Raw genomic sequence first — 27,984 nt, forward strand, 5'->3', positions numbered from 1 at the left:
TTTATTTATTTATTTTTATTTTTTTTTATTTTTTATTTATTTTTTTTTTTTTTTGACAATGAAAATGATTTCTTTAAGTTGACATTTTATTGTTCTTATTTATTTTGGAAAGTACATTAATTCATTTAAAAAAAATATTTTTTGGAAACGGGGGGAAAACAAACGTTTTTTTTTTATTGATATAATGTATTTAGTTTAATAAGCTTATTAATTTCAATTATTTTTTTTTCTTTTCGAAATCAGTTAAAGAATTTTATTTTTTATTGGATAAAAAGTGTATTAGCTGCTTTGTTTAAAAGGAGCTGACATTTCATTTGTTCGTTTATTTATTTATTTATTTTTTACGCATTTAATTCTTAAGATGAGTAAGGCATATTTTATTCCTAGAAATCGGCTTAAAATATTAAAAAATTATGTTTGGAACAATTTGCGATTTTAGCTTTTTTTGAGAATATTGATCAGATACTAAAAAGTAGATATGGGTATGCGGGAAAGTAGGTTCGTTTAGTTCTAGACGGAACTTCTTACTTAGGCTGACTTTAATGGTCTAATTGAATTCTTGAAATAGATTTCGGATGATATTAAAAAAACATCAAAATCACGGTAACAGACTGACATGGTACTTTTAAAAATGTCAGTCGGTTACCGTGTTTTTAATAAATTTTTAAAAATCTGTAAAAGCATTTTATTTTCGCGAAAATGAAGATGTGATTGATTTCGCGAGTTGAAAATTTTGCGAATTTTATGTGAACATTTTATATGAACCTGGAAAAATTTGCCGCGAAAAAACATTTTGGGAGGTTTAAATTTTCACGATTAGGACAGGCTCCATAAAATTAAAATCTCGCAAAAATAAGTGCTTTTACAGTATTATTATACTTTTAAAATGAAACGAAAAAAAGAAAAAAAAAAGAGTTCCCTTACAGATAAACATCATGCTCAGTTCCAACAATCACTAGATATACGCCCTCCGAAATGTAGATCTTATCAATTGATTTCTTTTCGGGAAAGTTGCACGGAATATTTAAAACAAAAGACATTGAAGCTGGAGTATCTGTTTATCTGTTCTCCCGTTCAGTGTTTCCGATAGGGAAAACAAAAGGTTCCATCGATAAGAGAGACAGCTTTTGCTCTTCGGCTGGGGGGCGTAGTTGGCATCTCTTCTTGGAACAGCATCTCCAGGCTAGGTGCTCGTCTCGCTTTTATGGTTACAGAAGGTCAATAAAGTGAGTAATTAATTATTTTTCTATTACTAACCAACTAAGCGAAATATATTCAATATATCTCTCCCTTAAATGCCAGCTGAATTGGGCAAAGTAAATTGATCTATAAGTAAGATGTCTATTCGTCCTGTTTAGAACGGGACAGTCCCATTTTCAGTAAGCCTATTCTATTGTCCCTGCATATAGTTTCGAGATACAGAAATCTACTGTTTTTAGAAGTGACAGAATAGAACACTGGTAAGGTTTCAACCGGCAGTCTCTGGGGGGAATTGTTTCAGCATCTTCATAGTTTTCAATCATGTGAAATTTTGTGTAAATATTTATTAAGGGGGGTGAATAAGACTATGTAAACCAATAAGGTTAATAACCTTTCACTCTATAGTGTGGCGTACAGCTAAGAACAGACTTTGTCCCCGAGCCTTGAGGTCCTTCTGGCTCAGCGGTTAAAGCACTGGGTTTCCACTACCAAGATCCGCGGATCAAACACCACTACGGACACTCAACACTCAACCATCACTCAAACTTCATGTCCACATCCGTCCTCCACAAAGCAAAAATTTGTCAGATCGTAATTTTATCGTCATCAGAACGCCTATAAGGGTGCTACCATCAAACAGTATGTTATCAACAGGTTAAATTGTCAACCCAGTTATTACAAAAGAGACTTTTCATAATTTCCTAATCTTATTTTACGCTAAATTTTGTTTCTTCATGGTTCACTGTAGTTTATTACTATAAAATAGTTGTTAATTGTTCAAGTAAGCCTAATTTATGTAGTTGACGAATTCAAAGAGAAAAATGTCGCTGTGTACCGTCATTTTTTTCTGTGATTTGATGACCCTAGAAACATAGATTATACACCAATTAGACCATCATTGGCTTTATTAGGAATCCGGTGTTCTTATTAAAACACTGAAGTATCGGGTGGAGGATATGATTCTGTGCTGCATGTGCTACCCATCTATGCATGAACTTTGTAACCAAAGTGAAATAGTTTATTTACTTCACTCATTAATTAAATTTATTCAATCACCTAATCATTCATTAATCAATTTATTTACACATTCAGTCATTTATTCATTTACTTACTTATTCATCATTCACTCATTTATTTAATAATTTGTTATACCTTTATTTCTTTGCTAATCAATATGAATTAATTCATTTATTATTCAATAATTCCAGGGAAAATATTCAAATGGTCAATAAGGTAATGTTTCATTAGAAAAGTGCTTTATTTATCACTTTTTGCCCCATGTATGGGGCAAAGTTATAAATAAAATACCCCATGTGCCATGGAGCAAATTGGTAATTTTCCACTTTTATTTGAAAACTAGCCGCCTGCGGCGACCAGCCGGTCCGCTTTCTTACGCCATTCGCCTTTCTATGCAAGCAGCCACCTACGGCGGCTGTTTGGCTAACTTGTCATTTAAATTTTTACTTCAAGTTTGCCGACTTCGGTGACTGTTTAAATAAATTTGGCAGCAGCATTAATCAATCCATCTCTACCTTTTTTTTTGTGCCATTCACATTTTTACGCCAAGATTGCCGCCTTCGGCGGCTATCTACCTTTACGATCTATCTCTAAATTTTCTTATCCATCTCTATTTATTTTAACCTCCCCGCCCATTTCCTGATAAAAACAAAGATCATTCAAAAAAAAAAAAAAACACCTTTTTTTTTATTTAAGTAGAGCAAAAAAAAAAAAAAAGTTATCTTCAAAATTCCCCATAGTGTGCAAAAAGTAGCGTTTGTCAAAGAAAAAAGAAAACTCTGTTATTACTGAATTAAATGTTCATAACTATGAAATGTAACGTAATATAGATGCAGCAAAACGTTGCAGCTTGGGGGGGGGGGGACGGAAAAAGAAATAAATGCAATCCCTAAATAAAACAAAAAAAGGAAAGAAAAAAAGCAAGCTCTGCCGGAAAACACGCGGTCATCACGTCATAAAATGTAGAAGTAAGCTGTATAGTAAAAACAAAAGATAAACATAGTTTGCGATTAAGATTCCATCGTAAATACCGAATCGAAATCCAAGTAGTGACGTCAAAGGCATAAAAGATTGAAGAACGCTTTTTTCGACCGATGCGTGGAAAGACATAATGTGTTCAGCATTAAAAAATTGTTTAAAAAAAAACTATTGCGTATTTTTAAGAACTTTTTTCTTCTGAAGAGGGTGAAATGGTTTTACTATTACCAACTTAAATTTTAGAAATGGGGCTTTGATACTTTTCGCAGGATGATATTAAAAAAAAAAAAAAAACCCAGGAAAAATGCAAATAAAAGGTTTTTTGAAAAATTCATTAAAAATACAAAAATTGCTCTATCTTCAAATTTTTTTCATTCATCATATTTAAAATTAAATCTCCTACCTTATAGTGCAAAAAATATTTGTGTGGTGCGATTGGTTCGGGGTCTGTGAGGTAAAAAGTGCAAAAAAAAACACATAAAACATTAAATAACTTTTTTTCTAATTAAAATATCAAAAATCGAAGCCCGAGGTGCACATCTTCAGCAAAAACTGCACCTGTATACCAAATTTCATCTTTCTACGCCTTACCGTTTTCTCGGGATGCGCGCCACACACACACACACAAACATCTTATTTTATTATATGTGTAGAAGATACTAACTTGCTGCTAGAAATAAAAATAGCCTGTGAGTACACATTCTACTATAAAATACAATGTTCTCCCTTCGTACAGTTATTTTCAAAATAAATTTACAATTCGTTCATTTTGAAAGGGGCAGTTTATCTTAACTAGTATTTATTTTGGGCCATATTTCCCTACTTCATGTGGTAAAGAAAACCGCTATGACATTTTTGTTGAACATTTCAATACCAGTCGACGCAGTCATAGTACCAGGGCCGCCGAGAGCTAAGGCGGGCTCCATGTCAGTTTGATCGCCACCCCCCCTCCACCCCTAAAACTTGCCAAATGTATATTATTTCGATTTAGAGACATGCGCCCTCAAGGGACTGGCCCTTTGTTTCCAACTAGGCTTACATGACTTTTCACCAGCCCTGCGTTACATAATGTATTGATTTGTGCACAAGGTTTTACCCTAGCACAGAGTTTCTTAAATTATGTTATGTGGAATCTCAGGATTCTATGGAGATCACTTAAGGGTTCCACGAAGGTAACATCATATCTTCTAATTCAAATAAGTCACTCTGAAAAACGATAAAACGTAGGTTTGAGAGAAGCTTTTTGATGGTATTTTCCGAATGAAGAGCAGATAAAATGCCTAAGTGATTTGAGATTGTGAGAAGCAAAAGACTGTAAGTGCAACAATTAAAAATCTGGAGATATCCAGCACAAATGGTAGGTGAACCTCTCCTCTGTCTTGGGGCAAGAGACAGTACTAGTAGCCAGGCCCGCGCTAAGCCTGATCGGCGTCGTTGTGCAAGTGTCTTTTGAGTGCCTTTATGCAGTAACGTTCGGGCAAAATATAGTTAACATCTGAGGTGAGATTTTGTAGACAAATGTAATATGGAAAAGAATACGTTTGGCATTTAATTTATCAAAAGAAAAACAAACAATTTTTAAACAATTTTATTTATTTATTTATTATTTTTATTATTATTATTATTATTATTATTTGAACACAGTTTACGTTTTTACTTTATATCTCGAAGTTATTTCGATTAAGGGCGGATGTAAGAGAGAGGCGATCGAAATTGACTTTTGAAATCTGACTTTTCTCCTGGAAACCTTGCATTGGGCAGCTGTTAAAAAAGAGGCGACCAGTTTCAGTTAATCAAAGCATTTTACCCCAACAATTAAAGAAAAAAAAATCTTGGAATTTGATTGAAATAATTATTATTTTAGTCTAATAATTACTTCAAAAAATGGGAAACGGCTATAATGCAGCTTAAATTTCTAATATTTGATATATTGTCTAGAAAGCATGATGTTTATTTCTGTACTTCGTATTGATCAATATTTAGTTTGTTTCTGAAGAAAATTTTTGAAAATGAAGAAAATTGTGAAAAACCCACTTTTTACCGAGATAGCGTGTTTTTTCAAGTATGCCTGACCGAAAAAAAAAACCCGGGCGGGTTCTTTCAGGCTGGGCCCGGTTTGACAAACTCTGCCTTTGGTATGCTAATAAGTTTTTGGAAAAAGAAAATATTTTTAATATCAAAATCAACGCCGCTCTGAATATCTCTCTAATTGGGCGATTCTCGAAAAAATGTCCTGTGCTTAACGTCAAGTTTATTTATTTTTTCAGCTAACCAAAACCTTATAAAAATTAAGCTCTATGGGGAATAATACATGCTTTAATATACTATCAAAGCATCACAGTTAATACCATATTGAAATAATAGTTACTTGAATAAAATAAAAAACTTACTACCAAACAGCACAACACAGAGCCCTGGTAGGTTTAGTTATACAGCATGATTTAGAAAAACTTTCCAATGAAAGCCTAACTTGGACCGGAACTTTAAACGCGTTTTACTCAAACCCGGAAAATGTCTACTTACATCCCTTTGTTTCTCACTGCCTCAATAGTCTTTGTATGCAGGGGTGTGCACAGAAATTTCGAGTCCTGTCACAAATGACTTTTACTCCTTACCCCCCTTCATATTGTTGTTCCTATGTCCGTACATATATTTCACTCCTCATTCAAAAGTATTCTTCACGCCCCCCCCCCCCAGTTACATAAGGGAGATTTTAAAAACCTGTTTTAACCAACGAAAGTTTTTACAAATTTGTCGCGTTTGGGACAACATGTTATGGAATGGTACTCTACAAAAATAATTTCATGTTTTTAATATCACCTATTTGCTCTACGCTTCGTTATTAAGGGGTAGAGAAGACCACCTATGTTGGACCCCCTAGGACTGCGTCGCTATGCGTGAAGTGAAACAAAAATAAAAAATAGGGCATCGCAAACCAAATTTTATAAAGAACAGGTTTAAGTAGACAAAATTGCTCTAAACGCGAACACATTTTTTTAATAATGCATTTTTCAAAAAGTTGCAAAAGTCCAAATTAGGAATATCTGTCTCTCAAATGGACCATGCGCTTCTTAAATTGGATAAGGACAGGAAATGTCAGAAAACTTTATAATTGAGTTAGTGAGTTGATTATGGCTATTTTATAGGATTCCGAAGTGATATTTTGGCCCTCCTTTGGCACAAAATTGATGTACTCGATCAAGTGCATGAAAATGTTACTGGTGACATATTATGCAGTCAATCATGTCTTTAACTTCATCTTTATTCCAAAGATTTTAATGCGGGCAATGTGCAATGCTTCCGGTTCTTTTTATGCGACTTTTCATGTTCGATGTCTGGTAGGGAAAAGTCACTGATTTGGAGCACATGTCCATTCGCAGTTCAAACTTCTCGGGAAGACCACTCACAACATTGGCCACGATTGCAGCTTATCCATAAGAGTTACCCGAAAGCCTCCTACTTTTACTCAGAGACCTGCAACAGATTCTACAACAAAATTGTTAGCTATGCTGTGGACTAAACCATTGAGATGAGATAAAATGGAGGGAGGGAAGACACGTTCGTGAAGCAAAGATCTGAAGTCACGTAATAGATTTTAAAGCAAAGCATTGGAAGAATACAGGTTTCTTTCGTTGGTTTACGCAAAACATTCGTCATTGTTGAGTCACATGACTTGGCGTCTACGCCTCAGCTTTTGCAAAGGATAGAGCTTTTCCTGCTCTATGGACAAAACAGCGTTATTGCGGATATTCTTATTTTTACCGACAGTTGAGAGCTTATATTTTATGCAATACTGAAAGTTTACTGTAGTATAAACAAAGTAATATTTTTACTGACACGTTCCTCTGAGAAAAAGATTCATAAGTTATGATATAAAAAAAAGGCAAAATTAAAAATTGACGTCATATTTCTCTCTGAAATGATCAAGAGTGATTACATTAAAAACTAAGCTATATATTAATTCTTCTTTTCCTAATTTTTTGCAGCTCAAAAAGATGAAGCCCTGGGTCTTTCTATTAGCATGCAGTCTTCTGCCTCTCTGTTGGTCTGAAAAGTGTGATCTTTCAGACCGGAAAGCTGGTAAGTTGAATTTGAGATATAATTGCTATTCTCCAACAATAGATTCGAAACACAAATTTTCTTCCGCCTAACTGTTTGAAACTAATCTCTTTTAGACAATTGACAGATCATGAAATAAAAGTTCCGATCAACCTCTAAGCAAATATGCATGTTAAATTTTCGCAAATGTCCATTTTTGAAATACACCCTTTAAAAAATTCTAAATTGCTACTAACATAATGGATAATTTTAAAATGAAAAACTACTTTTGTCAATTTTCATTGTTTAATGAATAAAAAGTCAACAGATTCTTTTTTCTTTCTTCTTTTTTTTTTGAAAGAATAATGACCATTTTGTTAGCAAGTTGCAAAATGTCTTCATATTTCCACCTGTAAGATTTTTCAATTTACTTCTCGTAAATGCGATTTTTCGTCGAAGGTTTGTATTACGAAAAACAAAGTAAGAATATTTTTCTAAATTAACTCGCAAAAGTTCATTAATAGGATACAATACATAAAACTAAATGAAATTATTCGAAAACCAAAATAATGCCGCTTTCTGCAGCTAACCTTCCACGAACTTTTATCTGTTAGAAATCTAAATGTTGCGAGGAAGAAAGATATTGACGCCATAAATAAATGAATTATTCATTGTGCAAAAGCACTCCTTGCAAGAGTTTCAACAATGAGCTTTTAAGTTCACATTGAAATTTGAACTCGTTCTACACTACATCAATTAGATGAGAACTCAGAAGTGTTGTTGTTGCTTGTCCCACTTGGCAGACAGAAACATCATACCAAGTCCATGAAGCCGTGCGAACAAAGTCCCTCCAAAACAGCAGAAGGGTCGGAATACAGCTGATTCAGGTCACAGCCGAGTGAACTCAGAAGTAGATGGTTTACTCGAAAGGATACTACCGTTGTAAAATTGTTCACGGCCAAGATTGAAATTTCATTTTATTTTTAAGCATAAATATATTCAAAACAACAACTATTCCTCACAAGTAACTAAAGTTAAAAATTTGAAAACCCCCGATTGAGTGGCAAATGCAGAATCAAGAGGGAAAATTGAAAATCCTTTTGAAAGGCTTGTACTAATTTTAAAAAAATGACAAGTATTTTGTTTGTTAGCAAATAGAAACTGGCAACAGATAAAGTTTTTAATCATTGCTTTCTATTTCCTTGGCAGTCAACAATGAATTCGGTTACCAATTGCTTGAATGAAGGCTTAGCCGTATTTAAAATCTGATTTTTAAAAGCATTATAGTTCGAATTCTGTGTAACATGGAAGATCCAAACACATTCTATCAGATGCAGAAAAAAAAATACTCTTTATTTCGGTACTAAATTTTTAAAATTTTAAATAAGTTTTCACTGTAAAAAGCGCAAAAACCTTGTAGAGGTTTTTCATTAATACTTTCGTTAATTAATGTCATCCGAAGACGCAACCTAGCTAAGAACACTCTCCATCAACTCTCCTTTCGAACATTTTTTTTTTTCAAAATCGTTTCATCCGTTTAGGCGCTAGAGTGCCACAGACAGATACACAGAGAGAGAGAGAGAGACATGTCAAACTTATAACCTCTTTTCTTTGTGTGTCGGGGGTTAAAAATAAAATCGGTCACTATCAATCACCTTTTGCAATCGATTTGCAAGTTTCTGAATCCGGGCCAATGTACCATACAGACAACTTCGAATCAAAACACTCTTGACACGCTTCTTCATCTTCATCAAATGACTCACCAAGGCCCCCCGTGGGAGGTCACGGGAGGTGAATGTGACCTTTTAAAAATTTCCTTATTCGGCAAATTTTGCCTGACGATTCGGCAAAGTAATCATCATTCGGCAATTGAGATTCTCCATTCTCCCAAAAGTTTAAGTTCCGGGCATCTCGAGACAGACTCGTTAAGACTCGATCCTGCGTTCTTTCAGAAAGTGCTGCTCTGAGTGGAAAAGATTGTAATCGGATGGTGCACAATTTGGGATGTAAACTGGGAGAGGGTGATGCCGAAACTCCACTCCATGCAATTCCTTAAACTTGTGTTTGGATCCTCTGATTCTTGAGCTGGGTAATCTCTTAACCAGTGCCAGATATACATGAAATTCACAGCCATTTCAGTCATTCCAGCCAAGGACTGTAGTTTCGCGCTTATTAGCACTCAACAGCCCGGCGTAGGAAGAGACTGAGCTACAGGTGGAAAACCTATTAAGAAAGCCAAGAGTGCTAATAAAGACGAAACTACAGTCCTCGGCTGGAATGACTGAAATGGCGGTGTATTTCATGCATTTCTGCCTTAGCCCTGACTATAGGGCGATAACTTACTGAAAACAGTGCCAGATATCTTGCCTGCAAAAATAATCCCAAAGTGTTAACCAAAATAGCGAACAAAATTGAATTGTTAAGTTTGTCCGCGAACTTTTTTTAAGACCTAGTATTATGTTACAAGCTGAAAAGACTTCACCCCAAAGATTTTTTCTCCGCTTAATTTCTTATTTATATTTAGGATGAGATTATATTTGGATGAGCCATAGATTGTTCTTTCATGCTCTGTTGTAGATAAACAAGCAAACTTAAAAAAATGCTTATTTTTCTTATACAGATAAAGAATTCCCAGATATTGAAAAGAAAGGTGCAACATCGTACATGATGACAGTCGAATACACAATACCAGATTCTGTAAGTATTTTCGTTGTTTTAAATTGCAAAACGAAGTAATGTTTCTTGTTTCATATAACATCTTTCGGCAAATGTTAAAAAATAATATTAGGACTATAACTTGACACTTCTATTTGGATTATTTTAGATTAGCAATAGTAATATATTGTTTGCTGAGCTAATCAAAGTTGAAGGCAATATCACATTGAAGGCCATTCACATTGCGAGACCAATCAGTTTACCTTTAGAAAAAAATGATGCAACTCAAAAGCCAAAATTCCAAAAATTGAAAAGCAGATTAAAACACAATTATTTGCTGTGGAAATGTGTGCTGCCTGTATTCACAAGGAAAACAAGTGATTCAAAACGGCGGACAGTCTGACCGCCGATGAGATGGAAAGGCAAACATCCGGTTTAAAGAAGGAAATGGTCGCATCTACTAGATTTCATGGATACCAGCTTCTCCAGATATATATTGGCATCTAAATTAAGCAGAGTCATATCTTATATCTTTAAATATGTAATTCTTGTGACTAAATATATATATATACATATATATACAGGGTGAGTTTGATCGAATCTGTCATACGAGAAGGGGTGATAAAAGAGCCCAAGCGGAGCATAGAATCACTCTTCCTGCTTGTGTACTTGACACCAATTCTGCCGTGGGAAGGTAAAACGCAACATCTGCAAATTTTTCATTTTCTCCTGCATTTTTGTAAGTTATTGTACTTTAGCTTTATTGTACAAGCTTGCAAATTTGGTTAAACAAAAAAACGTCAAATTCCAAAATTTCCCTGTTAGTATGGATTTCAAAATGTGTTTCTTCAAAAATCTCAGAAACTTCAATCTTATACAACACATATTATCACTCGTATGCTTTATCATTCTCCATGAGTTTCCACCGTTTTTCATATCTGCAGCCACCATCAGAAACACGTAGCCTTTGAATGTTGGTATTTAAGGTAATGGCACCAGTAACAGAGATGCTTAAGACATCGCTCTCAGGTTAACTCAGTTTTCTGAGCCTTTTAATGTAGTAAAACCCCTCTAATGCGGACACTAACGGGACAAATATTTTTGTCCACAATAGAGGGGTGTCCGCAGGACATGGGTTTAATAATGTTATTTGCATTGGAATTGGGAAATTTAGAAATGTCCGTATAAGAAAGGTGTCCGCACTTGAGGGGTGTCCGTTAGGAGGGGTTTACTATTTAGAATTTGTACACCATTTTTCTCTCATGCAACTACATCTCATCTAACGTTTGGCTGCTTCTGGATCCTCTGAATTAGTTTATTCTTTTACTTTCACAATTTCGAAAAAGGTCCGACCCCTCAGTAACAGATACCGACAATTCTGATGATACCCAGTTACAGATATAGGATGAGGAAAGGATGAGTAATGGACAGAATTCCCTTTTTCTCTTCAAAATGTGCAAAAGCTCTTTATTTTTAGATCTAAAACCTTATTAAATTCAAATGAACATGAAGCGCCGCCAGACCTCGTGGTGGCTGTTCATAACCTTCCACCAATGCTTTGTAAATACCAACTGGCTTATAAAATCCCTTTTGATAATACTACACGGTTGCACCGTATTCATGGGTCCCAGTAACATCAGTTTTACCCGCCCAAATTGCTCATTATTTAAATCCAAACTTACGACTATCTGTAACTGGACCCTTGTCTGTTACTGGTGCTGTTACCCTACTCATTCTTTTTTGATCAATGATTCCTGTCCCCTTCAACATTATGTGCGACGTTGATTTTCGACTGGAAACTAGTCCCTTCAAACATAGATTTAACTTTTGCACGCATCTAATATGTTGTCTCACTTTTATTTGCACTTGGGTCCGTTTCGCTTTCTCATTCGTATTCCTTTCTTTCCAGTCTCAAACTGATTATTACTTGGAATATTACGACATGGAAATTAGGAAAGGTCGAGTTGAGAGTCACATTAGTAACAAGAATTTCGTCTATATCTACAGAACGAAATCATTGGAAGCATGGGAGATCAGAGGTAAGTGGCCGTTAAAGGACGTTATGAATCAATAATAATTGATGATAGTAGTTTGATCCGATTAGAAAATTGGAAGCAGGAATATAAAGATACCTTTACACGCATGATTTTGTATGCTGATGAAAGAAGTTGGGGCACCCGTAATGGTCGTATTCCCAAACCAATTTAATGCTTAGTCAGACATCTTCAACCAGTCAGAAAGCTTTAATTGTAGGTGCGGGTGTCTTACACTTGAGTAAATCCAACGCAAATAAAGCAAATTTTAATGAGAATTTTACACACGTGTATCGAAGTTTCAAGGAAAAACTTCGGTTAAATACTACAAAGAAATAATATATTCAAATTATCTGGGACAATCGCGAGAAAATTTACATAAAACCTATCGAAAAACCTTAGGAAGTAATGGGAAAAAAGAAAATATGTATGCAAAAACGACAGTCAAACTTCAGGAAAAAAAAAGCAAGATCACAAACGTTGGGTAGACTTTTCTGAATACGGAAAGCTTCTACAAAATCAAGCTCCATCCGAAAGAAAATGAGCACTTACGCATAATGTTACGGCAATAAAATTAAATGTGTAATTGGAATTCCATTGATGCTGAGGAATACTCATTTTTTTAAAACTCTTATTCCCTCCCATATTTTTCAAAATATTTCAACGGTTTTTGAAAGAGCGCTTTAGTTTGGTCTACGTAAGGAAGTCCACATTCTCACTGATTTTTTAAAATTAAACGGCCGCGCTTGTCTGATGGAAGGAGAAAAATTAAATCCATCTCGTTGCTGAGTAAAAACACAACTTATATATCGAAACGGTACACAAGATAGATATTCTGTTAAAACAGTTATTTCAAACCTTGTATTGCTTCTGGTAAACTAGCCAAACAATGGGCTTCTAATTTTTCTTCACCCAAGAGTGAGAAATCAATTATTGTTAAGAAACCTGAACAAATCTTTATTACAACCCGAATTTAATTACTGTTAAGAGATCTACAGAGTTTGTTGAAAATTGCACATTTATTCGCACTTCATGCTCGATGATTATTTTGAGCAATTTATATTTATTTTCAGGACGCGACTGTAAGCTACAAAACATCTCAGACATTCCAGAAATGTTTCGTAGTGACCAAAGCGACTGGACCCACCCGAAAGGAGATGTTGACTATGATAAGAAAACTGTCGGACCTTCAGCAATGTTCAAGAATGGGTTAGATGCCTGGAAAAAGAAAACCAAAACTAGCATGGTATAATTTCGTGTTTGATTTTACTTGCACTATTTAGCGCACACACACATAAGTGTGTACGTGAGCATAATATGAAAAGAATTCCGTCAAATCGAAAAATGGATTATATTTCTATTCTTGAGCAGCCAATGCGGTCTCTAGTTCATTTTGGGATTTGACCAGCCAATTTTCAAAATGGCGAGGGCGATCACCCAAAGCCGTTAAGAAAAACATCATCAGCAGATTTTACGAATTTGTACATTTTCATATTCTTAAACATTTGAGCAAACTAGGATAAACATTTTAACGTTACATTTATAGAAAGATTTTAATGTCGCATAATGTTACATTTTTATTCTTATTATATATATATATATATATATATATATATATATATATATATATATATATATATATATATATATATATATATATATATATATATATATATATATATATATATATATATATATATATATATATATATATATATTGTAATTGATTTTATTTTCAAAAGTGGCAAACACATCTAAAGTTTAAAAATGGAAGCTTAATGTTTTGTAATTCAGCTAGAAGTAGCAAAATATTTCATCACTGGAGACATGTAAAATTCCTTTAGCAAATTATTAACCTCTGATAATATTTTTGACTCGAAAAAAAATAATTTCGTTTCGTTAATGCAATGAGAAACAGAATCTAATAAATAAAATAAAGAATATACTGTGGCTCCCAAAAGTATTCGTACACCTTGAAATTTTGTAGTAAAACCAAAATAACGCAAAACTGAATTCGAATATGAAGTCCGATTTTTTTTCACACCATTCCTAAGCTACTCTGAATAAAACCGAGTGGGTTTTTTTTTTCAAAATATTGCCAGATTTTATTTTTGAAATTTGTCAAAAAACGATGAGACAGAAAAAATACGCCACAAAAGTCATCGTACACTGAAATATTTTCGAATAAACTCATGATTAAAATTATCATACGTGGTTTTTTTTTATTATTTTTACATTGTAATGACACAGTAAAGTCATTTGCCTTTATTTTTTTGTTTATTTATTCCCTAATATTCTGCTTATTATTTTAAAATGGCAGGTATGCGTAGAAAACAACAAACACGATTCGAAATTTGATATTTTCCCCTCAAAATAGCCATAAATTGGTTTGAAACGTCTCTAAATTAGTTAATTTATATCATTCTATAGTGAAGTGCTTGATAAAATGCTTTAATGACAAGAATCGGACCGAAAACAAGGTAAGAAAAGGTCAACTGGCAAAGTTAACAAAGCGTGATCGGAGGTATACAGTTAAAAAAATTTTGAAAAATACACATTTGAGCGCTGAAAAAGTTTCTGCAGAATTGAATGAAACATTTTACGTTTAATTTTCACCTAAAATTGTTCGCCAAGTTTTCTGATTAGCTGGATTAAAGGGGACCTCTTCCCGCAGAAATTTTCTTGTTCGTGCAAAAAACAGTAAGCTTACGCTTTTCGTCGTAAAATCAATGATAAATAAGTTCAAAACGTTTTGGAACAACGTCTTATAGATGAAAATTAATTGAAAATTTTGAGTTCAATTGTTGTATAATTGCCAATAGAAGAAAAAATGCGGAATTTAATCTTAAGAACTTAGCTGGATCAGTTAATCAGGACGGTGAAGATGTTTTTGTGTGAGGGTGCGTAACAGCATCAGGACTTGGAAATTTGGAATTTTTTGATGAAATAATGAATCATGCTGTTCCTTTAAATATTTCAAAAAAATTAATGAATAAATAAATCAATAAATAAATAAATCTATTGGCCCAAAATTTGGCAATCAGAAACAACTTGGTTTTTTTATCAAGATAATGATAAGAAGTACACGTTTACGTTTGGTGCCTCAAAAATTGTCCTTAAACTTAGAAATATCTCCTCAATCGTCAGATTTAAACTTAATGGAACATATTTGGAGATATCTGGTGGCTAGATTACGAAAATACACCATTGAAACGAAAAGCGAACTAGAAACGGTAAGACTCGAAATGCGGCTAAATACTTATTCAGAAATTGCATAAAAAGAGAAAGAAAAAGCAATGAAATCTATTTTCAGACGTTTAAAAACTGTTGTTGATACTGCATGATATTCTACTAAATAATAATTTTGTAAAAAGTTAGATTATTTACTAATTTTTTGACATTTTCTCAAAGTGTACGAAGACTTTTGTGAGATAAATTTCCGGCACTTTTTGGTTTTTAGTTTAAAAAAATTAAGGTTTAATATTTTATTAAAATTTTTCGTGTAGTTTTGTTAAAAATAGAACACAGATCTTATTATTAAATACCTATTTCGAAACATTAATTCTAACCAATGCATAGGGGCCTATTTCATTGAACGTCGTAGGTGTTCGAACACTTTTGGGAGCCACTGTATGTGTTCATATATATGTATGTAAGTTCCGTATACAAATTAACAGTTTACGTCGGATTTCGACCAAATATGGCAGGGAGGTACTTGGGCACCCGAAAAGGAATGTAGGGATTTTTTCAAACGCCAAAAAATAACCGAACCGTTCGAATTTTAATTTCAGGGCCCGAAAATTGCATTAAATGGCTCTTTCTACCCGAAATAAATATCCGATCAGTTCGAATTTGGCGCCTTTCGAAAGCGCGCGAAAAACACCCAAAAGAATTTATTCGTTTCCTTCGAATTTCAAAAAAAAAAAAAAAAGGATGTAAAATCACCGGGGGAAAATTAAAAAGCCCTGCTTAGCCTAATGGAACAGAAATTTTAAATCAGAAATTTATCGTTTGCGCGATCTCATTTTAATTAGCGTTAAAACAATTCAGAAGGTTTCCAATTTTTTTTTCTCGGCTGTGACTAAATAAAATCTTGTTTTCGTTTTGAGGTAAAAATTTCCCCCTTTTGATTATTATTTGGTGATTTATTTATATATATATATATATATATATATATATATATATATATATATATATATATATATATATATATATATATATATATATATATATATATATATATGGAGGATTTTTCGGGAACTTTTGATTTGCCGTTTTCTTTCTTTCAGAATGATTATTTTGACGGGAAATTTTATAGTTTTTTTTTTTTTTTCCTCCAATTGAAGCCTGATTGTTGAACACGCGTCACTTGAAATAAATTTTATTTTCGAGGTAGACCGTGCAAAGCCGGGCAATGCAGCTAATCTAAAATAAAAATAAATATTCTGCAGAAATTTTCCATTTAATTTGAAGCAATTTAAATTAGCTATGCTCATTAATAAAACGCGCTAAAATTATTGCTTCCTTAGAATATCAAATAGATGTTTGATGTTTGAATTTTCTAACTTTTGAGGAATAAATAATAGCAACTGTTGAAATAAATTTTGGTAAACAATCAAACAGAAAAGTATGCCTAACAATTCATTCAGTTATTGATTTAAGATAAGTAAAATAAATTACTACATACGTCGGCGTTCTGACAAAAGTCATTGATTTCACAAAATAAATTTGATGAATCATTGGAATGATTAGTTTTACAACCAGTTATTTCATGATGTAGACCAATTATGCAACTTTTTAAAAATACATCAGTAACCATACTGTAAGTGTTTTGGGTTTTTAAAATGATTTTTGCTACTTTTCATAACAATTTAAAATTTTAAACTTACCAGTATCTCAAAACCGGAGTTTTGGATTCAGTGACTTTTGCTTGAATACGATATATTTTGTCTGTTCATTCTAACATTTATCTGTAAATATTGCGATAATGGCCATATATAGGGGAGACTGGGAAGACTTGATCTCCACTTTAGTTTTCAATTTTTTTTTCTCTGCTGCAAATTATGAGTTTTTTTTTTTTTTTTTTTTTTTTTCAATTTTTATTTTTTTTTAAGTACGTGAACAAAGGTAATTTTTTCCTCTATCCGACAGTATTTTTTTTTAGTTGAAATGAAACATAGTTTTTTGGTAAAATAATTCTTTTCAAAAATTTCATAAAGGGATCATGTATCCCCACATCAAGGGATACATAATCCCTTCATGGGGGATACTTGATCCTACTGAGAAAATACATAGACTTTTCATTAGATCGGCAATTTATTTATGGATTTTAGTTTTATACATAATGTTTCTAAAAAAAAACACAATTTCTACTATTCTTTATTAGATTATAATAATGTGATCACAAAATAACATAATTTCAAATTTCACTAGACATTTGTAAAAAAAAATGTACACAACTTTCATGAACTTATGATGCTTTTGATCAGTTACTTATTATCCAATACAGTTGTGAACAAAAAGAAAAAATACTATATTTTATAAATAAAACTAACAATTTTTTTAAAGTAGCGTAATGAAGCTAAAATTACAACGAATAAAAAAAAATAGGATGATGAGCACGAAAATCATCTTATTTGCTTCTTGTCTTGCAATAGTAAAATTAAGAATTTCATCATTCGAATTAATTTTTCAAAAGAGGGAAGAAAAATGTACACATCAGTGTACTCATAAAAAAGAAAGCCTAGCTTATATGTTTACAAAACCTGAAAAGTCAAATGCAAACAATTCGTTTGTTGTAGTTCTTTAAGTTCCGCTCAACCCAACTGGATGTGTGCAGCTTAACACATTTTGTCAATTTTTCAGGGAAAAGTAGATTGATTAAACATATTACCTTTTCGCTTCAGAAAACTTATTTCAAACTCTCGAAATCCAACTTTGCATTCTATCCGCTAATAGGTCAACATAATGGGCAACTCACTTTTTTGTTGTAAATCTAATCTGTGTTGTAAAATAATTTATTTTTTCTTTCAAACAAAGATTTGATATCTACTTCAAATTGTTCAAGCTCATTTGGCTGATCAGAACATAATTTGTCAGTAGAGTTAGTTTTTGTTCAGATGTTTGAAGTGTTACGTGCGTTACAAGTGCGAACTGATATTTCAATTTTTAGCATATTTATAATAGTGATTGTTTAAATCTATCACTCAAACTATGATTAATTTTATTATGGTAACATGGTTTTGAATGTTTAAAGTTAATGTCAACTAAGTAAACAACATTTATATTCATGAAATACACCTCCAGTGTCTATTTGGCGGTAATTTACTGAATATAAACATTTATATTGTTTTCATTGCGTCTATATTGTCATATGAATACTTGATCCCTCTAAACGAAGGGATCAAGTATCCCTAATAGGCGATTTTTAAAAACATACTTGTTCTATTATGTATTAACAATCAGTGGCAATTTACTAAAAATATGTCTCAATTATTTAAGACTGTCTATACTTTAACATTACACTTTGGAATTTTTTAAAGTTGTATTTAACGGATAATGTAAACTTCGGAATGCTTTCCTAAAAAAAGTTTCCCTTGTCACATTCAGACGATCATTTCCTGAGCAAAAACAAAATGGCTAAAAAAAAACAAAATGTTGCCAGTTTTTATGTACAAGTATAACTTTAATATAATTGTCAGGTTTCAAATCTATACTTAATGATTTTGGTACATTTTTAGGCTATGGGATCATGTATCCCTAGGGAATCAAGTATCCCTAGTCTCCCCTATGCAAAAATACGAACCAATGCTATGCGTTGTAAATATTTATATTGCATTGAATTTATATCAGAATTTCGCATTTGTCGGCTGATTTATTTCCTAGACGTTTCATGAAAGTATAGGTAAAGTAGTACTGCGAAGTTCGGTGAGCGAACTCGCTAATCATACCATAGAAATGAAAATGATCTTAGTAAAGTAGCCGTGCCAAGTGCAAAAGTTCGTATCTGCAGCCGAGTTCAAAGTGAGAAATTGTCGTTTAAAGTTTTGAGCCTTCATGTATTTGGTTTAGATATAAGACTTTTTTTTTAATTATTTCTCATTGTATTGTAAAACATTATATTTAGGGGAAATGTATGACCACCTGGTGACTATATCCAATTTTGATTTTAAAAAAAAAATGTCGATACGACTTTAGTACGCACGGTGGTAGACACGGCTTCAGACGCACGGCAGTATATTGCCGTGCTGTGTGCAAAAGTCGAATCAGTAGCGGCCGAGTTTAAAATGAGAAATTACCGTTTAAAGTTTTGAACCTCCATGCATTAGATTCAGATGCAGCTTTTCAGAATTTTTTTCGAAATTATTTCCCATTGTGACATGACTTTAAAACATCATATTTAGTTGAAGTATATGACAAAGAACTACCTGGTGACCATATTCAATTTTGACAAAAAGCGCAGATGCGACTTTTCTGCTTAGCACGACAGTATAGGCAGGGGTGCCCAACCCTCTAAGGGCAAGGGTGCACCTTCCTAAATTTCGCAAAGACCTCCCGAAAGCAAGACTTTCTCCCCAAAAGCGAAAAAACACCCCTAAAAATTTCAATGGCGCAGTCTGCGCCATGACCCCCTTCCTCCCTAGGTGGGCGCCCCTGGTATAAGGTCGGTTGAGGCAAAGCGAAACAGAATTCCAATGTTTCAACTTTAGATCCACTCCTTTCTTTTACATGAATTGAGACAAAATTTTGTGATCTGTCTCCGAGACTATACTCAACGAGAGTAACTGGGTATGAAAATTTTAATTTTATTACTGATAGTTAGCGAATAAAATTATGTTTACTTTTACCCCAGAGACTACGGGGGAACATCTCAATTATTTACCCATGGGTTAATGTAGGTAGATAATCGCACTATTCACTCTAAGTTTAGAAACTTAAAACGCTCTACACCAGCAATACTCAATCTGTGACTCGCAGGTCGCACGCGACTCGCTGAATCCCCAAATGTAAACAGAAAGCATTTTAGTAGAAAAGCCATGCAAAAAAAATTAATTATGCGCTGAATTTATGTAAACTACATACAAAAGTGCAATTTACATCAAAATTTAATTTTCCAAAAAAAAAAAAAAAAAAGGAAGAATGAGAAACTTAGTTGTTTCCATTTACTTCAGAGTACAGTATTTATAGGATAAATGGAAACACCTAAATTGCTCATCAAAAACAACTGGTTAGGTAACATTCATAAATAACTGTTTTTAGTAACCTTCCATATGACAAGTAAAACTAGTTGAAACCAGATACCTCGCATTGTAGATCTGCTGGAGTGAAAAATGTAAGATTACTGAACTTACAAAAACAACTTTTTTCAACGTCATCTTCAAACAATAATGATGCCTTCACCATTGTTTGGAAAAACTCTTAGCTCTCAGAATGTCTACTTTATGTTGCCTTATTTTCATTCATCAACAGTTTAGTTTCAAAAATTACCACAAGTGTAGCAATAGAGTTCGTTTCCACTTACCCCAAGTCTCCTTTTACCCCAACTGTCCCTATACATACATGGCACTGTACGTCGGCTGCGTTAAAGCCCTAAATCGTTGTTTAAATAGCGACATGTCCGCCATCTTGGGGCTAAACGCCGCTTTCTTCCCATGTCTGCTATGGTGAAGTATCGTGCTTTGCTTCTTGATGGTGGTTTTTTATTGACTCTACAAATGAAGAAAGCAGCGTTTAGCCCCAAGATAGCAGATTTGTCGCTACTTAAGCTATGATTTAGAGCTTTAGGCTACGTCTTTTGGTTGAATTAGCCAGCCGATTAAAAAATTTGTTAAACTTCGGGCTTTGGTCACAATGCATATTTGTCGAAAATTCCCCAAATATTATCGAAAGTTGAGAAAGTCTATACCTTTGTGCTCAATAATACCTTGCGGAAAATATTGATTGATATACTTTTATTCAAAGGCTTACATGGGGGATGCCAAAGATCCTGTTCGTGGTCTTAATGCTCAATATTGGAGACTTTGCAAAGACAACTCTTACGTTGACTATTATTTTACTAGTAAGTAAAAATTATTTAATTTTAAAATAGTATACCTATATGCCTAAATTGCCTATGCTACATAGTTTCTGTGATGCATGAAATAAAGTTAACTGTGAAAAAAATTGCGATCATTTCTCTGTTTATTTTATTTAGTTTTCTCTTCACTACATTACCGACGAATAAATAAGCAGAGCGTTAGCAAAAAAAGTAGTTTACAGCGTTACGTCCGAATCTTGAGAGGGATAAGGCATTTTACTTTGGAAATATGATTAGTTTCTTTTACGCAAGCATATGTTTTTTGTTTTTAATATATTGACCTTATTATTTAAAAAATGTTTAATATTTCCAATTTTATGAGCGGAGTAGTAGGGGAATGTGAGGCAAAGTGAAATGGTGAAATATTTACTCTGTTTTTCGTGCCACCTATCTGGTAATATTTTACCATTGTAAGTTACCACATGTAGTGTATTCTAGTCAGGAAAGTTAACAGTAAAGATCAAAAGATACGATAATAGAATCAATTTTCAAAAATTGATAAAATGATTTGCTATGGCAAAAGAAAAAGTGGTGTTTGGTTGTCGCAGTTACTACGACTGGCTCGAAAAATAAATAAAAAACCCTTGATTTTTTTTCAGATAAAGGGGTTTGAATATTCTCAATTCTTTGACCAATACATCACTAATACCGAATCAAAAGGTTTATTTAATTGTTTATTTTATTTTACTTTGATTATTATTTAGTTGTATTTATTTATTCATTAATTACGTTTATTTATTTATTTACTTTTTTATGTGACAAGTGCTTTAAAATGTGGTTTTTAAAAACGTATCTTACTGTTTAAGAAGTTCCAAATGACATTTTGGCACTTTTCCTCTATTAATTCTTAAAATCTCTCAAATCTTCTAACTGTTCTCTTTTTAGCAAAGAATGTGACGACTGCAGAAAATCTTCAACTGGAAATTCCACTCCGGGTGGTGTTCGGTCCTGGAAGGACAGGGGAAGCAAAAGTGCTCTCTCGGCAACAGTACGAAGTCATGGATTTCCAACCATACATCAAAAAGGATTTGAAGCCTTTTCAGGTAATTTACCTAGCAAACAGACGTGTGACTGTTGTGTATAATTGCAATGTAAAAAAATGTGTAAGGTTACCAGTATCAATGGGTGTAAATGGGGAGAATTCTAAAGTGTGTAGCTTCATCGTTTTAAAAACTCTTTTGGAGGAACCTTGCATTATGGTTTCAGTAGATTTCAAAGCGCATGAGTAAAGATCAGAATCGGCGCAGAGCAGGTAAACTCTTATTAGCGAGACGAAAACCGACATTGGTAGCCGAGCGGTAAAAGCTCTTGCTTTGCGAGTCTGTGAAATTCGCGCTGTAGGTTCGGACACACTCAGGTCATTTCCTCTCTTACTGCAATAAAAATGTCTTGTTTATTACATTAAAATGAATAAATATTGTACATTAAAATAATTGGTGTATATTGGTTGTTAAAAAACATGAACTTGATAAAATGTTCAAGAAAGCCAGATTAAAGCATAATTTTTGTTAATGTGTAAGCTTTCAAGCAATTTCTCTGTAAGCATACAGAAAATTCTGGTGTAACCTTAAGCAGAAATGAGTGAGACGTTACGCTATAGTTACATTGATTACAATGGTGTAACCTTCCACAAGCGATGTGTAACTTTCCCTCAGCTGTATCAGTTCAGTAACTCAAGAGTAGTGGAGTCAGCTAAGTTGCCACCGGTTTTATGGAGTAAGGTTACACAAAATTCCCTACAAAAAATTATTTTACTGTGTAGGGAACGGTGAATTAAAGTTGTTGAGCTTTTTAAACAAAAAAAGATTTTAACTTCCCCCGTAGGCGTTAGGAAATGTTTTGGAGTAAATTATCCCCCCGCCCCCTGAAAAAAAAAACTATTTCACACCCGTTTTTCGTTCAAGATTACTTTCACAAAATTTGTTCGGGGCAAATTCACTCGTTTTATCAGGATTTATAAAGAGTTCAAATTTTCCGCAGGTGCCGGGGCTAAATTTTTTTGAGCTGTTCAACATTTAGCAAAAAAAGTTTTAATCAAAAAAATCAAACATTTGTATCATCAACGAGATCTTTTGAACAAAAATTTTTTTGTTCCTATTGAACCTTTACCGGAAATGGAACCTGCAATGGTGATTAAATAGGAGTATCCAAACAGATTTCCCCATCCCAAAACCCTACTTTCTTTTATTTCTTTCTCTTCTTTTTTTATTATTTTTTATCTGTTTTCAATATTAATTTAATTATTTCATTGGTTTGTGTGTTTCCTCCTGTTTTTAACGATATTTTTACAGTACATTAAGTCATCTTTCATACTTTTTTTTCTTAAATATCTTTTACGGGAAAGAAGACAAAATTTGAGATAGTTCCTTTGTTCATCCTTTTCTATTCTCATTCCTTTAGCACAACTTTGAAGTGTTTTAAACATTTTTACCATAAAGCATCTACTCAGCTAAAAATAATCTCTAACACTGTTGAGCGATCATTCTCTAAAAATAAAAATTGTCATTTACAAGATGAATATCATATATGAATATCGTATAACCTCGATGTAACGATTTTCAAGGGACTGGAATAAGTTATCGTTAAATCAATTACATTGTTAAATCGAGGAGCATAAACATTTAATGCAGTCAAACCCGGATCAGTGAAGTGTATCACTAAATTGAGAAATTCGTTGAATCGGGTATTGTTACATCGAAGTTACACCGTATATCATAATATGAATCACTGCGCAAACATTTCTGTCTTCCGTTTTGACATTCACACAGTCTCTCCACCTCTATTATGTTTAACCAATGCCTCCTTAAAACATTTTTAGAACTAAGGGGGCTTTCTGCAACAAAAACTTTATACCTCTATATCGTTTCCAGCTTCCTAAAACTAGATTCTGCAAGCGTGGAGATCTCGCCGACGGTCCAGACATGCCGGATCTAACAGGAAAAAGCCTGCGGTTCGATGCTGAAGCTGTGTTCAGAGTCCTTGATTTTAGCGGAGATGACTCCCAACTGTATAGTTACTACAGCACACTCATGGTAACCTATATTCAACCTTTTGCGCGGAACAAAAAAATTTGTTTTCAGAAATACTGGAAAGTTTTGGATTTTGAATGTTTTTCATAATTTTCGGAGCCTCATTAAATGTTTCGAACATACAATTTTAAACTTGTTATCCTAGCCAGTTAATGGTAGTCCTCATAATAAACAACTGAAAATTTGGCAACTTAAAGCTGGCTATTTACCAATGGTTGCAAAAACTCTATCCAAAAACCATATTGGGGGAGTTGGAGCACGTTGGTTAGCTTTTCTACTTTTCATTGTTTATCTTATCAACAAATTAAATAAGCATTTTGATTTTATGCCATGAGTTTCATTAAATATTTCTCATCATCCCATTTTATTTATTCTTTTTTGAAAATTTTATGCATTAATTTGTTAATATTATTCTTTAACAAAACTTTTTGAAATGAGTCAATGCGCCCCAGTCCATTAAGAAAACAACTTCACACTGTAAAAAAAAAATCGAAAACGTTATTTATTATTTCCGTGGAACGCTTCGAAATTTCGAAGGTTTTTATCCACTTCCTGAGGAAAAGTATTTGTCAAAAAGTTTCCTGAGTAGCTACAGTTCATGAGAGATGAGAAGTCTACACGAATGCAGACTTCTCACTATTGTGAAAAAATAGTTTTAGCATCCAGTTTAAAGATAAACTCAGCGTATTTATTAAGTGCATCGGCTTCAGTTAGATAAAGACCGTCCGGAGTGACTAAGCTCCCAATGGGAGCAAAAAAAGTCTGTGGATTCCTTAGCTATTCAAGAATTACAGGCGAGTTAAAGTCTTGATGCTTATTGCAATTCTTTCTTAGCTTTAGCTATGCTTGCAATAATGCTCTTGGAGCTTTCTCTGTAATTCAGGAGAGTGCCAAGCTATCACATAAAACCTACCTAAGTTTTCTCTGAAGGTTTCAGAAACCCGAATGGCTTTAACCAGGGAGATTTCTGAATTCTTCAGGAAAGATTCTAGGGTAATTTCAGGAAGGTTACTGAGTTTTAGTGGAAAATATTTCTGCTATTTTCAAGACAAGTTACTTACAGAAATTGGGCACATCAGTTGCTCATTATTTCCCAGAAACGTTTCTGATTTTTTTTACAGTGCAGGCACAATTTTAATGATAAATATTATCCAATATTGTAACTAAATTAAGCTTTTTTGGGTTTAGAATGAAAAAAAAAGTTCAAAGATCAATACAACACATTAAGTTAAACCAAATATTAAATGAACCAACTACATTTGCGCTCTGTATGTCAGAACCATCTGCATTTTCTTAAGACTCAACACAACTTGGATCTTTATCAACTTCAGTGTTGCTTTTTTTTTTTTTTCTAAAATATTGCTTTTCTGAAAATTTCTAAAAGTTTCCGTTTTTCTTGATTTTTCTATAAGTAGACTAGCATACCCGTTTGAAAAAATGTTGTCATAATTTTTTTCTTTATGACAAAAAATAAAGAAACTACAAAAAATTATGAACTAAAAGAACTTACTTTACCAGAGAGATTTAACTTATTGCTCCGATCTTGATGAAAATTGTTGCAAACTTCTGAACATTACTCCGCACTGCCAAAATTATTTTCTGAAATAAAATTGTTCAATATAACTATACCAAGTGATTTCATGATAGGATTTGTAGACATATAGTGCTATTTGTTGTTCATAAATTAAAAGAAAAGTATTAATAACATTGAAATAATTGACACCGATCCAATGTGCCACGAGCTCCAACGAGCCCCGACTCCCCCTTCTGTTTACATTACATGTAAAGCAATGCTTAAGACTAGAATTATGACGGTCTTCGTATACCTAGAAATACGGCGGGATTCAGTTTGATCCCTGGGAAGGCAGCTGCATAGTTCCCTGCATAATGTTGTATCTTTGTAAAAATTTGTTAAAAATAACTGTATTTAAAATGCAATTTATTTAAATTAAACAGATATGTTAAGGACATATAATTAAGTATTGGGAAAAAGTTTAAAATACGCTTAGAATAACCAGCGCTGTTTCAGTTGCATTTCAGAAATTAGCAGCTAATGCTTTCTTTTATGTACAAAAACATCATGAATGCTTCAACTCCTTGCAATAATATGTTCTAAGAGGCATTTTTGAGTTTCTGCTCTGTTTTAACATCAATAATTGCTTTGTATTTAATTTTTTTCTCAAAAGGGTCAAAACTACCCCTGCCAACACCTTTAAGTACAACTCTTTAGTTCGGGTTTTACGAAAATACAACTTTCTTGAAAGTTTTTTATTGTTACACAACACGATGATTCAGGAAAGTCAAGGATCGATTAAGCATTTTATGAAAATACAGACAAGCAGTTCTTCAAAATGTTCTATCTTTGAAATATTTAAAGGGCGAAATGCCACATGAAATGATTTGAAGTACAGTGCGGAGTTCCGCACGGGTCGACTAGTTATACTTATTTGTATATTTTGTGCTCTATTTATAAAATAAACGTTTTCAATGGAAATGCACACAGGCTGTGGAATCATAGTGACTCGCTTCTTCCATTTGTGAAAACGAACGTATTAAGCAAAAGTAACGAAACCGTATTTCAAAAAGTTTCGAACCAATGGCACTTCGCTCCGCCTTCTCTAATGCAGAGTTCAGTTTAGCGCTAAAATGTTAAAAACTGCTGCTTTTGCGGAAAATTGCTATGATCATAAGCCTTCTTCCAAGAACAGTGAAATAGAATCGTCGGATACCTTGTGACGAAGACAGAGCCAAGTGTCTTCTCCTGGTAAACTGACAATACAGTCACTCCCATTTATAGAAAAGTCAAATGGACCGAATAAACATTTCGTGACAGCCGCAATTTCATAATACAAATTCAATTAATAATACGTAATGAAACGAGGAAAGGATTTGAAGCTATTGTGTTATAATCGTAAATTCGCCATTTACGGCTTCGCTATAAACGGACGCGATTGTACTTATATCTATCAACGAAAATAGCCGATGATAAAAATTCAAATAAAACATACAGGATATCCATAAAACAACCGACTCAATAAAACTATGGCATGCATGCGAAACATGGACAATTAATAAAATCGACAGTTGAATTTGAGTGATTCGCACACATATTACCATCAGAAACATTTCGAACCTGTGCACCTTCGCGTTTCGTACAAACTCCAGCATAAATACAAAGAGGCACGCGACTCAATTTATTACAAACCAACAGTTATTTTGGCTGTTGCAAGAAAAATTTTATCTTTATATCAAGAAGAAATGTTTTAAACTTTCAGATGGCTCTAGACACTGACTCCAATCATGTAGCCTACTATTACTCAAACTGGAATTCCTCGAAAGAAACACCCGAAGATGCAGAACCAACAGCTTTACCACCGGTGGGTGCAATCTTTGACATGACTCACGGTAAGGACCTTTGAACCTGAAACGTAAGCAGTGTGATCTAAAAATAAATAAACTTATTATTGATGTAATAAAATAAGCGTGGCAATGTGTCTTAAAGATAATATTTAGTCAAAGGAGGATCCATTTAGCTGTATACAACGTTTACCGACGTTTGTAAACCAATTTATCCATAGACTGTTTAAACTAGGTTTTTGGAATGTTCTTTAGGACCCGTGATACGGCTGTTTGAATGGCTGAAATATCATCGTAAGATGCTCCTTTCATTGCAGTTTTTAGTTTCGGGAACAGATAAAAAAATTTGCATCCTCGATCACATTCCGTATTCACCTGATCTATCTCCATATGACTATTTTCTGATCCCAAATTTGAAAACTACAGTTGTTGTTGTCATGTCCTTAGTAAACACTAAAGAAAAATAGGGTGCCATGACAACACAATAAAGATTCGCAGTGCAAAAAGATAGAAATAACACCCAGGTTACCGGTGGGAACCGAACCCACGTCCTCCGGCTTATGAAGCCGGAACTTCTACCGCAGAGCCACTGTGTCCCGAA

At 33.5% G+C, this 27,984-nt stretch overlaps 1 protein-coding gene across 1 annotated transcript in view; it reads left to right on the forward strand.

Annotated features, from left to right (window-relative positions):
* Positions 1-1,129: 1,129 nt before the first annotated feature.
* Positions 1,130-27,984, forward strand: part of LOC129225223 (uncharacterized) — a 79,294-nt gene continuing 52,439 nt past the window's right edge. The window contains exons 1-9 of the mRNA XM_054859796.1: positions 1,130-1,226; positions 7,182-7,275; positions 9,854-9,930; positions 11,798-11,927; positions 12,995-13,167; positions 20,883-20,979; positions 21,883-22,040; positions 23,868-24,029; positions 27,302-27,431. Of these exons, the coding sequence (XP_054715771.1) occupies positions 7,191-7,275; positions 9,854-9,930; positions 11,798-11,927; positions 12,995-13,167; positions 20,883-20,979; positions 21,883-22,040; positions 23,868-24,029; positions 27,302-27,431 (1,012 nt within the window). The 5' untranslated portion in view covers positions 1,130-1,226; positions 7,182-7,190. The remainder of the gene's footprint in view (positions 1,227-7,181; positions 7,276-9,853; positions 9,931-11,797; positions 11,928-12,994; positions 13,168-20,882; positions 20,980-21,882; positions 22,041-23,867; positions 24,030-27,301; positions 27,432-27,984) is intronic.

Source organism: Uloborus diversus, chromosome 6, assembly GCF_026930045.1.
Source record: "Uloborus diversus isolate 005 chromosome 6, Udiv.v.3.1, whole genome shotgun sequence".
Lineage (NCBI taxonomy): Eukaryota > Metazoa > Arthropoda > Arachnida > Araneae > Uloboridae > Uloborus > Uloborus diversus.